The sequence below is a fragment of the Gigantopelta aegis genome, chromosome 8 (assembly GCF_016097555.1).
Source record: "Gigantopelta aegis isolate Gae_Host chromosome 8, Gae_host_genome, whole genome shotgun sequence".
NCBI classification, from domain to species: domain Eukaryota; kingdom Metazoa; phylum Mollusca; class Gastropoda; order Neomphalida; family Peltospiridae; genus Gigantopelta; species Gigantopelta aegis.
In genome coordinates, this window is record NC_054706.1 from 51203302 (window position 1) to 51217123 (window position 13822).

General features: G+C 31.3%; 1 protein-coding gene across 5 annotated transcripts in view; it reads right to left on the reverse strand.

The window, feature by feature from the left end:
- Positions 1–13822, reverse strand: part of LOC121379010 (collagen alpha-1(XIII) chain-like) — a 193823-nt gene that overhangs the window by 82156 nt on the left and 97845 nt on the right. For 4 of the 5 annotated variants that reach the window (XM_041507442.1, XM_041507441.1, XM_041507443.1 and 1 more), the window contains exons 3-5: positions 7563–7624; positions 6434–6460; positions 77–112 (exon numbers count right to left, since the gene is read on the reverse strand). In XM_041507442.1, coding sequence (XP_041363376.1) covers positions 77–112; positions 6434–6460; positions 7563–7624 — 125 coding nt within the window. The remainder of the gene's footprint in view (positions 1–76; positions 113–6433; positions 6461–7562; positions 7625–13822) is intronic. The other variant, XM_041507444.1, reaches the window with a different exon arrangement.

A 13822-nucleotide genomic window follows, 5' to 3' on the forward strand; every position in this document is an offset into this window, starting at 1 on the left:
ACATAAATAACCTAATACTATTATTCTTTAAAATTATATACATAAAGAACTTAACTAAAATAAAATAAAAACTTACTGGTAAACCACTTTTACCAGGTGGACCAATTGGACCCTGAAAATAAAATATTCAAATACTATTATACATAAAGTGTCTATAATAAAATTTATCAGCCATTGATTGGTGTGAATGGTAATAATCAAAAGTTGCCTTAGCAAAACACATTTTGGAGAAAAACAATTGCTTCAATAAGTTATGGCTATTTGTATTTGTAGTCTAATACATCATTATATGGTTGTGTTTTACACCTGGTCTAAAGTAATGAAGCAAAGCTACCGTCACATAGCCTGCTCCTGTAGAAAAGCAGCAAGGGGTCTTTTATAGGCATTTTTTCATAAACAGTTTTAAAAGTGTTTTGTTTAATGACATCACTAGAGCACATTGATTTCTTAATTATTGGCTAACATTTGGTAATTTTGACATATAATATACATTCTTAGAGAGGAAATGCGCTACACTTTCCATTAATAGCAAGGGATCTTTTATATGCACCGTCCCACACAGAATAGCACATACCATGGCCTTTGATATACCAGTCATGGTGTACCGGCTGGAATGAGAAATAGCATTATTGGGCCGATGCGACGGGGATCAATCCTAGACTTACCATACATCAGGCACTGGTATAACGCCCCCCCCCCCCCCCCCAATTATCTCATAAACAAGACAGTAATACCCCCAGGACCGTGACTTTGATAAACCAGCATGGTGCAATGACTGTGATGGGAATAACTCCCAGAGCCATTGGAAGGAAATGTTTTATTTAACGATGCACTCAACACATTTTATTTATGGTTATATGGCTTAGGACATATGGTTAAGGACCACACAGATATTGAGAGAGAAAACCCACTGTTGCCACTTGATGAGCTACTCTTTTCGATTAGCAGCAAGGGATTTTTTTATATATACCATCCCACAGACAGGATAACACACCACGGCCTTTGACATACCAGTCGTGGTGCACTGGCTGAGTGAGAAATAGCCCAATGGGCCCACCATTAAGCAAACATTTTACCACTGGGCTACGTCCCCCCCCCACCCCTGGGCTACGTCTCCCCCCCCGCAGTTTAATGCTGGCTTTGACATTAGCAAAACTGAATGCTAATTCCAACTGTGAATCCACATCTATGTAAATCCTGTGTGCTGAATGTCCAAAACATATATTAGAAAATATTTTTTATTTAATCTATATTGCATAACTTTAAAAAGTTTTTTACTAATGAGACGAAATTCCAACTGTGAATCCAATCTATGTAAATCCGTGTGTGCTGAAATGTCTAATGAGACGAAATAAGTTAGGATTTTAAAACAAAAAAGTCTGTTTCTTTTTAACGATAAAAAAACATGTATTGTTCTTCTTGACCTCCAAATGAGATCTATGTATTCCACAAAACATTTTTAAAATGCTATATATGTACATGGTTAAACCTGCCTTAAAAACAGTTAAACATATACACTTTTCACACACATTTCTTATTTTTACATATAACAGGACTGAGTACAAACCTGCTGTAAACTTTATAGTACAACTTTTCACAATAAACATACTTACTCTTTGATGAGATAACATGAAGATATAAAACTGATGCCTTCCAAAGCAGCGATGGAAGTCAAGAACAGAATATAAATTTATATCATAATGCACAAGGTAAATGAATACAGTATTAAATACTGTGTGTTCTATATGGTGAAGCAAAATAGTACAGTTCAGGATACAAGCATGCTGTAAGCACAAGTTATTATAAAAACATGCAAAGTCAGTAAACAAATGCTTTTTCTTCATTAAAGTGCTTCCAATAACCACTGTTTTCCAAAACACTGTCCAATACATGTGGACTGAACAGGAAATACAGAACTAGAAACAAGGCATAAAGATTCTGGTTATTTATTAAATTAATTTTAAAATCTCAAAGATAAAATATTTATTACAAAATCTAAGAAATAATCTTCACCTTTTTCTTGTAAATATGCTAAAATAAAATTAAAATCCATTACATTTCATGATGAAATGAAAGAAAAGCCACATTTTGATAGGCTAAAATCACAATTTCATATAAAATTCAAAAGGTGTTAATTTCATGTTACATCAAATGAAATTGTGTGAATAAAAATGGTTTTAATAAATCTAAATGCCTTTGAGTTTTAAAAAATATACATTTACTAGACAACAAAGTGAAACAAATAACACAGAAAGATATATATAGGTAGTTGTAAAGTATTCATTATAAAGAACACAAGTAAATTTGTAGCATTCAAAACACATTCCTGGATACCTAGAATGCAACAGTGAGAAACAGCTTAGTTATATAATATATTATAATAGGTTATATGAGACAGATAAAATATAATGTACATTATAAACATCTTTGAAATGTTCAGTGATAACTCATATGGCACAGCAACTGAGAATTATTTAACACAAACAGATGTAATATAATGTACATTATAAATATCTGTGAAATTTGAGTGATGCTCATATGACAATCATTTAACACGAAGGGATGCATTTTCAGTTCACCCTTTAAACAAATATTTATAATATAATGCTTTCAGATCAGATAGAAATATTTTTTACCATATGTGTTGTACAGGTATCATACAAACTATTCATTTCACAATACACTTGTAATTGTTTTTGCTTTTTAAATGGAATACCAATGGGTAACATCTGACATTCAGACTGGTGAAAACAGAACTATATTGTATATCATATAGCCTTATTTTTCAAGTTTTGTACCAACTATATCAATACACCTGGCAATATGATAAGAGATGAAATCGGGAAACTGTAACATCACATAGCTAGTTCAGCTGAAGGAAAAGGGATTTCCAACAATCAGACAATACCTTCTGTATGTTGATAAAAATTTATTTATTTATTTTACTTCCGATATTAGTTTAGCTTTTCTTTCATCTTTTTTGTTGAAACAACCCATAAATGATAAAGGATTATGTAATCATTTTAAGTCACTTAATCTTGTACAATTATCATGTCTGAACAAACTTTGTTATATGCACAAAATATGCTCTTTTTGTGACCTTTAATTCAAAGCTGGTATCTATATCTTATATCCTACTTATTTATATTGTTAATTTATTATATTTATTATTATAGTTTGCATATATTACTTCAACTATAAAGCCACTTTCCAAATTACAAACACAAATATTTCCTATTTGAATCATACTATTTATAGATTTAGAAAAATATTATAAGATGAAAATAGGATTAATTTAAAAATGCAAATAAATAAAACTTGGCTAAGGATATACATTTAATTACATGTCTATATTTATACATATTTTTTAATTTTATTTTTCTGGAGCATGTTCAATACAAAATTAATGTGGATTCTTCAGCGCTAAAAATATTGTTTGAAATAATAATGTATATGGATGCATATACATATGCTAATTTCATTGAGGCATGCCAAATGCACTTCCTGAACTGATTTTCATTGCTAGACTGAGAGGAAAAAGGGAAATGGAGACTATATAAAATAAAAACAGTGTTATGACAAAAGGACAGATGTTTTTCTGATCTCTTTATTTACACACCGGAAAGCCTGCATATCCCCGTGGACCTTGTGGGCCCTGGAAGAAAGAAGAAATTCTAAATTTAAATATAAAATAAGGTAACTGAACTGGGATAAAGATATATTTTAAAGGGATATCTATGGTACTAGGTGGTCTACAAGAACTGTTTACTGGCAAACCATAATAATATCCAAAACAAAACTTGGATTTGTTCATAACTGCATTTCTTTCCTGAAAAAGTGAAAAAGATAATTTAACAAACTTAAAATTTTAAAATATACATTATGTAAGATAAAAGTATTACTGTTCCGAGGGATCATTCATAATGTAAATATTTCTTCTTATAAAACCATAAAATAAGTGAAAAGGAAAAATTAAACAGAAAATAAAAGTTTAAAAAGAGGGCACATTTCAATTTACTTATTTCTGATAATTTGATAATGATGGTATATCAAACCTTATAGAAAAAGATAAAAATAATTCAGGAAGACTAAAATATTTTGTTGCTTCTTAATTAATTTGTTTTAATTAATACTTATGCAAATATGTAAATAGTATATGATTGTCTGGCTAAATTTTAAGCACTTTAATGTTTTAATTAACAAAACTTGCTACAAAGCCAAGATAAATGACCTTCAGTCAAGAGTTACAGACATCAACACACTTGTGTCTTCTGGAACAAAGTCAGTTGTTTAATTTCATTTTTTTTTCTTTTCTTTCACCAGACAGAGAGAGAGCCACACAGACACTGAAGTTGTGGCCAAGATGTAAGAGAAATCCATCAAAAACAAGCCTAGAATGGTTGTGTAATCAGTGATCAATCATGTTTTGACTTGGTGTAAACACTTGTAGATTGAAACATACTGTACTCTGGTGGTGTACTATACACTGCTGAACTCAGGAGGAATGTAGGATGAAGTAAGACAAGATGAGGTTAATGTGGTGAAATAACAGTGATGTCCCTTTAAAAAAAAATCACTTGATTGACTCAACCTTCCATTTTTGAAATTTTGTCTGTCTTTAAACAGTTGGTATAAAAAAAAAGTTTCAAGTTTGTTTTGTTTAATGACACCACAAGAACACATTGATTAATTAATCATCCGCTACTGGATGTCAAACCTTTAGTAATTTTGACATATAGTCTTAGAAAGGAAACCCGCAATATTTTTCCATTAGTAGCAAGGGTTCTTTTATATGCACCATCTCAAAGACAGGATAGCACATACCTTTGATATACCAGTCGTGGAAATAGCACAGTGGGCCCACCAATGAGGATCGATCCTAGACTGACTGCTTATCAAACGAGTGCTTGCGCTTTACCACTGGACTACATCCCGCCTTACAGTTCATATAAAGACACTTTTCATTGTTTTCATTTCTTTTCTTTTCTTGTTGTAATTAATTTTTTAAATTAGAAAAGAAAATGGAATTTAGTTTTTTGAGATGAAACAATTTCCTTGAGTCTGTTTGGTCAAAGCAAATATTTTCTAAAGTTAATTTAGTGGAACTAGTAAATATTATACCAGGCCACTACTTCTATTCCTTATAAACATACCCCCACCCTCAAAAATTAAAAAATAAAACAAAACAAGACATTCAAATGTTCTTTCATACGTGTTTTAATTCAAGAAATCTTGTAAAAGTAAATTATTGTATTTTTAATTTTTGCCTGAAAATAAAATAAAATATACAAGATAATAAAATATGAAAAGACTTAATTTTTACCTTTTGTGCTATGTATGTGCTATATCCACCGATTCCTGTAAACACATTTAATACAACAACAAACAAAACAAACAATTTAAATCCTGACAGACGAATACCATTTTTGCACATTTTGGAAGCACTTTAATAACAAGCATATTTTCCAAATTATTAGATCTAAAAAGATATCCAAGCCAAACACACTGTTATTATTTTAGTGCAGTCTTTAAGTTATTAATAAATTAGAATTATAATAATTGATGTTATATTAAGATAGCAACCACTAATAAAAGCAACAACCACACCTAAGTCCATGCTTATAACACATGAGTCAGAATTCAAGACTCAAATTTATAAGCTGGACTTCGATTTCGTACAATAAACACTTCATACGTATCAGTACACCAACACAAAAGTTAAGGAAAGATAAAAATGCCTTGTTGTAAAATTAGTATTAAAATAAAATAAATTTTATCACCTGATGTATATATATATATCATATTGACCTTTTTAGACAATGACCTTCATAGTCATTATGCATTTTATTTCAGTTTAGTTCTGCTAACCAAATAAATGTTCACAGACTTTCATTCATTTATTCAAAAGACTAAGCTGGTCACCATACAATGTTTTATCACAGATTTTTTTAATTTACTAAATATGGGAAATAATTCTTTCTTGGCTATGATAATTCTGTGTCAAATTCCCCATTATTTTAAGCTAAATCTAAGTGAGGTGGGTTAAAATGTCTTACTTTTGGGATGATTTCACCTGAAATTATCCTGCTTACCACTTGCAACCTTTCACTTCAATTATTTGGCATCTGTTTTCCCCCTCAATATAAAAAAAAAACCAATGCTGAATTGGCAGTTTCCCAGAATTTGTACCCAAGATAGCTATTTTGGATATGAGCATATTGGTTCTTTCCTAGTCTGGTAGGAAAAAAATTTTTTTACTAAACTGCATCCTTAATATAATATTATTAAATTTTACACACTGCAACAAGGCATATTTTCCCTTCACCATGGTTAATGAAATAAAATGTATATATATTTGATACAATAAAAATGTTCTGTGACAGTATTAACTATGATATATGTGTGTTATATGAAATAAAGTATTAAATTGTACCGGAAAACCATTTTCTCCTTTTGGACCCTGCAATAAAAGAAGCCTGCATTTCTATCTGTCTTTACCATATTTCTGTGTCTTTGTCACAGTAACTGCACAGATAGAATACAAAGACTATAAAATCCTAAAGTGAAAGAATGTCCAAAACATAAAACAATCAGCTTAAATTCCATCTCTGTATAAGACATTGATTATATCTAGCTCTAAAGTAAAAAAATAAAAAATAAAAATAAAATAAAATTTAAAAGATTTCCAAAACAAGATTTGTTCATAATTGTTTGCTTTTTAGTGACAATTTTTAAAAAATTAATTAAAATGTAATTAAAGAATACCCAATCAATGTTCATTTGTACTTTATGCAAAATGTAGAAATATTTCTTACTGTATATTTCTTTATTTATAATTACTGCTACTAGTATAACCAAACTGAATACATTTTGTATGTTTTTGTTTTTTTAAATAATGTAATTAATTAATAAAATCTAATTTTACTTATGTGGTTTTAAAATACTGTATTACTTAGGTATTGAAAAGTTTTATTACTTCCGGTATTAATAAGAATATTTCATGTAATATGTCATTTTAATCAAGTAACAAGAAATAAATCTTGGATTTTTAATTTATATTTTTATCAGTTTTATGTTTTGAAAAACATAAATTGCCCCATAGCCTGAAATTTAAATTGGAAGTGGGTTTAATTTATAGAAAGAAAGGTTTTAATTGCCAAACCAATCAAAGGTTAATTCATTTTTCAGTTTTCTCACTTAAAGCATACACGAAGCCACGTTGGTTCACTGGGTATACTGAGGAGGAAATCTATTCTAACAAAATGAACGTCAATAACAAATTCAATTAAATACAAAAGCAAACAACATATAAAGCAAATTAATTTTAACATCTTCTGTCATTCACACACTAAAATATCAACTCACTTAATTGATAACAGATTTTAAAGCAGTTTATGGGAGGGGGAGGGGAACGTATGCATGTTTTAGTTCATACCTGAGCTAGTGGAACTAATGGAATATAAAAAAAGCTTATTCAATCTTTAAATGAGGAAAATTATCTGTACGAAATATGACATGTGAGACTGAAAAAGTTTTAAAATTCAAACTATTTTAAATGTTACCCTGGGACCATGTTGTCCGTGAATTCCTTTTTCTCCAGGTAAACCAGGCATTCCTGGATTTCCTGAAAATACACAACAAAGATATGAGTTAATTAACTAGTTGGAATAAACAAATAAAATAAATGGAAACAACAGGAGACAGTATAAAACAAAATAAAATAAGACAAAATGATTTTTTTTTTTTTAAATCAATGAAAGAAAGAAAGAAAGAAAAAGTTAAAAGTTTGTTTTGTTTAACGACATCACTAGAGCCTTGACCTTTTGTGGTGCACTGGTTGGAACAATAAAAAAAAACAATTAGCTGAATGGATCCATCCAGATGGTTCGATCCTGTGATGCAAGCACCTCAGGCAAGTAGCTAAATGCCGCCTTTTGAAAGAAAGAATCATTGACAGTAACATTGAATACTGAGAGAATAAGAATGAATGAACAATTTTAAACAACTGAAAACACATTTACTCAAAGACAACTACCCCAAGTTCAGCCAGCAAACATTTTGCTAATGTTCCTGCATTATCTGACTGGTTCCCAACGTGGCCATTTGGTTAACGTGAAGCACACAAACCAGGCTAGCAGACATTTTTCCACTTGGTCTGGCTGAACGCAGCCCAGATGTTACAAAATACTCCACAGTAAAATTATTCAAATACATGTACAAATGAAAGGGTGACATTAAATTAAGCAAGATTTGTGATGACTATTTTAATAGATGTAACTATACATCATGTTTATCATTTTCAGGGGGATAACACATTGGGTTTTTTAATGAAAAAAACGTATATGGCATCAGGCATATATGGTTAAGGACTACACATATAATGAAAAAGAAAACCTGCTGTCATCATATGCCACAGACATGACAGTACATGTATATATATCACAGCCTTTGTTGTACCAGTTGTGGAACACTGGCTGGAATGAGAAATAGCCAAAATGCACCCACTATTGCAGAAAACAATCTTAAATTGATTGTACATCATACTGAGGTACATTCTGCCCCTGAATATAAGTTCAGTGACTGATAAGTATTTCCATTAATCATACTGCACTTGATGTTTGTTTGAGATCTTATTTTTGTTTGTCAATAAATTAAAAATTTCACCACACTAGTGCATTTGTCCGATTATACAACCAGTGCTCCACAACTGGTATATCAAAGGCTGTGGTATGTGCCATTCTGTCTGCAAGAAAGTGAATATAAAAGATCCCTTCACTGCTGATGAAAAAAATGAAGCAGGTTTTCTCTGAAGACTACATGTCGGAATTACCCAATTTTTAATATCCAATAGCCAATGATTAATAAATTAATGCTCTCTAGTGATAGAGAACATGTAAACTAGTGTATGTTTTTACTCATATACTATTTTGATTTGAATTTAATTTACAAAGTGTGAAAATTATGTTTGATGAATTGGAAATTAATGAGTGAATTTAATTAATATAATGTTCTACACACAATATATCACTAGTTAATATGACAATTATCAAATAGATATTTTCTTTACACTGTCTTTTATTTGAACTTTTGAATTTTTATACTGATGTTGATCATCACTTCATTTTTGCATTTATCTTAGTTTGACACCCAATAGCCGATGTATTTCTCATGCTGGGGTGTCATTAAACATTCATTAATTTAAATAGATACTTATTAAAAAACTTGATCATTTTAAACTATTTAACAAGACTTGCAACAGCAATAGAGTAATATGGTGATATAGTATTGACATGTTTGCATGTTGGTTATGCAACTTTAAATTCATGCAAACCACCAATCAGGAAGTAATTAAACCATTACTTTTTAAAATTAAAATTAGAACTTCATTCATGCCAGACCTCAGGAATTCTCATTTTATGGTCACCACTTTTCATCAGTTCCATGCCCTATGATCACTGCAACCCATCAAAAACTGTTTTCAAACAATCTTGGTAATGGTGGATTATGTTACTAATTGATATTGGGTAATAGATTTTTGGTTCTGTGATGTTGCCGATGCGCTAGCAACACACTACTGACACACAACTGACACACTACAGAACACTATTAGAAACGATCTGTTCCATGAAATCCAGAGGCTCGCATGTATTCCAGGAATTCACATATGCTAAATGTTCTAGACCGATTTGTGGACTTTTGATGGTTACTGACTAAAAGGATATTAGGTATGATCATAATTTCAAGAATGGAAAGCTGTCTTCAGCTATTAGAAAAAAAGAAAGAAATGTTTTTATTTAACGACGCACTCAACACATTTTATTTATGGTTATATGGCATCAGACATATGGTTAAGGACCACACAGATTTTGAGAGGAAACCCGCTGTCGCCACTACATGGGCTACTCTTTCCGATTAGCAGCAAGGGATCTTTTATTTGCGCTTCCCACAGGCAGGATAGCACAAACCATGGCCTTTGTTGAACCAGTTATGGATCACTGGTCGGTGCAAGTGGTTTACACCTACCCATTGAGCCTTGCGGAGCACTCACTCAGGATTTGGAGTCAGTATCTGGATTAAAAATTCCATGCTTCGACTGGGATCCGAACCCAGTACCTACCAGCCTGTAGACCGATGGCCTAACCATGACGCCATCAATATTATGTATGATATAACACACCCAAATCAGATAGCTAGAAATTTACATAAGCAATTTAAATAAAATAAACATGTAATAAATATACAGAACCACATACCAGTTGTTTTGCCATGTTATTTATTGTACAAGTTTATAGTGCGCAAGAATATTATACCACGAGACTGCCAGATTTTGTATCACACGTGTTTGATATATTTTTAATATTGCAATGTCAGAATTGTCTTTATTACTATAGTAATATTTAAGATTAAATGGGTATGTAATAAAATATATGCATCGGTCTATAAATGATTTTATATGACATGTGGTACTTATATAAATTATTTACATACATCCACCGATATGGAAATGTACAAAAAGGTACATGTACATGCATTTTAAACATATGGACTTGTGTGTCTGCATGAACAACAGTAGCAGAGGTTATTTCCTGTTACATAGAGATGGACAACTGGGTTGGGTAAAGGTATTAATATTGCAGTTTCTTTACAAAATGAACTATAAAAACTCGGGATTCATATAATAATATATTAATATTATAATAATATATTAATATAAGTAAATGAATAAAGAAAGAAAAGTTCTATTTATTGCACTCAAAACATTTATATTACCCTAAGATAGCAGTGTATATTTGGTTAAGGACCACACAGATAATATACGGAAATCTACTCTTTTCAATTATTCTATTAACAGCATGGGGATATTTTATATGAACCAAAAGTTTGTTTTCTTTAATGACACCACTATAGAGCAATTAATTTCCATTAATTTCCATTAATTTCCATTAAATTTCCATTTCCTTCCTTCCTTCCTACAATTTACAATCCTCTATCTTTAAAAAGTTTGTTTTGTTTAACAACACAACTAGAGCACAATGATTGATTAATCATCGGCTACTGGAAGGAAATGTTTCATTTAACGACGCACTCAACAAATTTTATTTATGGTTGTATGGCGTCAGACATAATATGGTTAAGAACCACACAGATACCGAGAGAGGAAACCTTCTGTTGCCACTTCATGGGCTACTCTTTTCGATTAGCTGCAAAGGATCTTTTATATGCACTATCCCACAGACAGGATAGTACATACCACAGCCTTTGTAACACCAGTTGTGGAGCACTGGCTGGACTGAGAAATAGCCCAATGGGCATCAGCTATTTGATGTCAAACAATTGGTAATTCTGACATGTAGTCTTGAGAGGTAACCTGTTACATTTTCCCTAATGCCGTAAGGTATCCTTTACATGCACTTTGCCACAGACAGGAAGGCACATACCATGGCATTTAACCAGTTGTGATGCACTGGTTGGAATAAGAAAAAACCCAATCAGTTGAATGGATCGGCTGAGGTGGTTCCATACTGTGACACAAGCACGTCAAGCGAGCACTCAACCGACTGAGCTAAATCCCGCCCTTCTATCTTTAGAGTGGCAGGTCCCTAGTTTGAACCCATAAACATTGACACTAAGTTAGGTTAATCTATAAATCTGTAACACATCTGGGTAAAGTTACAACAGAGTGAAATAAGAGTCTGTGAGGATGAAATGCGTAAATACTCTCTAAAAACAGAAAATAACTCGTCTCCATAACCTTTACTTCCAAGTGTTTTTTTTTTAATTATGCAAAATGTATTTCGTGGCATTACAAATACCAAGATGACCATAAACACTTAGATGTATGTAAATGGATATTGTAAATTCCGATTTCAGTTATCAAAAACAAATCTGATAGTTAAAAATATGCCATAGTGTTTAAAACCTATAGGAACGCCTTTTGTCATACTATAGAATTTACTACAAGTTATTTATTTCTGAGCCGATTGTTTTGTAACTTGCAGACAAAACTTTTTTGTTATTTCCAAAACACTTTTACTTTTCTTCTTTAAGTCAAACAAAACTAAAATTATTTACAGCAAAAAAAACATTTTTGTAGGTGGATGGGACGGACTATAGGGTCTATCACTTTGACAAAAACTGCACACCTTGAGGTTATTCATACACAAATTCGACATACTGGATATGAACTGGTTTGTTAAACTTATTTTATATAAGATTTTTCTTCTCTTGTATTTAATAGTCATAATAAAAAAAATAAAAAAATGAGGGTTACTACAAAAATAAGCTAATTGGCATGTGTCCCTCACCCCACCCCACCACTGCTGCATTTACAAAATAAAATAAAGTAATTCAGTTTATTGACATTATAAGAATAATTGCGGCATACACACATTCTACCGCCATTGTTTTTATTGTAATTTTTGACAATAATTATTTCAAATTCATTTTAAAAAGTAACTTTCTGATTAGCTCCCTTGATTTGGAGAGCCAGATGTGAACCAATGTATTTGCTACTGTGCTACACTGTCTAAATAATTGCTCTTATCAGCTCTTCTTCATCAAATGCAGTGGAGATTTTAACCAAGATCTCCCATGTTTTGTCTGCAAAATAAATAAACCTAAGCTGCACTTTATTTGGAAAAAAAATCCAAATATTTATTTTTCAGGGATATATATTTGTACAACCAAAGTCACTAAATGACAGTTTTATCTAACATCTAAATTAGAAGTTGAAAGATGTTTGGTTTGACAGTAATTTATATTTATAAACTAATTTATCACTTTCTATTTTCCCACCACACCATATCATACTGCAGTTACACAGATATAATAATGTAGAATTTATATTCTAAAGACATTTTTGTTTTAACATTTACATATACATACATATACTACCTTTTAACATTTGTTAATTAAGTCACATGACAAGTGTTTTAAAACAATACCAAACCAAAACAAACAATTTACATAATAATCAAAATGTTATGTAATAAATAAAACAATATTAAACCCTTGATACCTGCTGTGTTATACCAAGTGATATTCTTTGCTTGAAGACTTCATTATTTTTCATTTATTATGGTTCTTCGTGGAAAAGTAAAGTTTGTTTTATTTAACGACGTCACTAGAGCACATTGATTTATCTTATCATCGGCTTTTGAACGTCAAACATATGGTCATTCTGACACTGTTTTTTAGAGGAAACCTGCTGTCGCCACATAGGCTACTCTTTTACAATAGGCAGCAAGGGATCTTTTATTTGCACTTCCCACATGCAGGATAGCACAAACCATGGCCTTTGTTGAACCAGTTATGGATCATTGGTCAGTGCAAGTGGTTTACACCTACCCACTGAGACTTGCGGAGCACTCACTCAGGGTTTGGAGTCAGTATCTGGATTAAAAATCCCATGCCTCAACTGGGATCCGAACCCAGTACCTACCAGCCTGTAGACCTAACCACAGTGCCACCGAGGCCAGTAGGTTATTCGTGGAATATTAGAGCTTTAAATACAATAAGAATTCTAGGTTTTTGGGGAGATATGTAAGTTTTGTTTTGTTTTTCTTTTGATTTTTTTTACACAATTTTATTACAATTATAGACTCACTTATCTTATGGATTTATGGAATTACAAAAAGATCAATAAATAAAAGTGCAAATATAAGTGTTTTTCCATATATGAGCCCGTGAAATAATTAACAATCCTTATGTACAACAGACATTACTATCGTAATTATAATTAACAAAACTAAATGTATTGCATTTTTAGAAAGCGCTTTTTTAATGCAAGTATATCCTAGATTTCTTTGTAACGCAAAACATT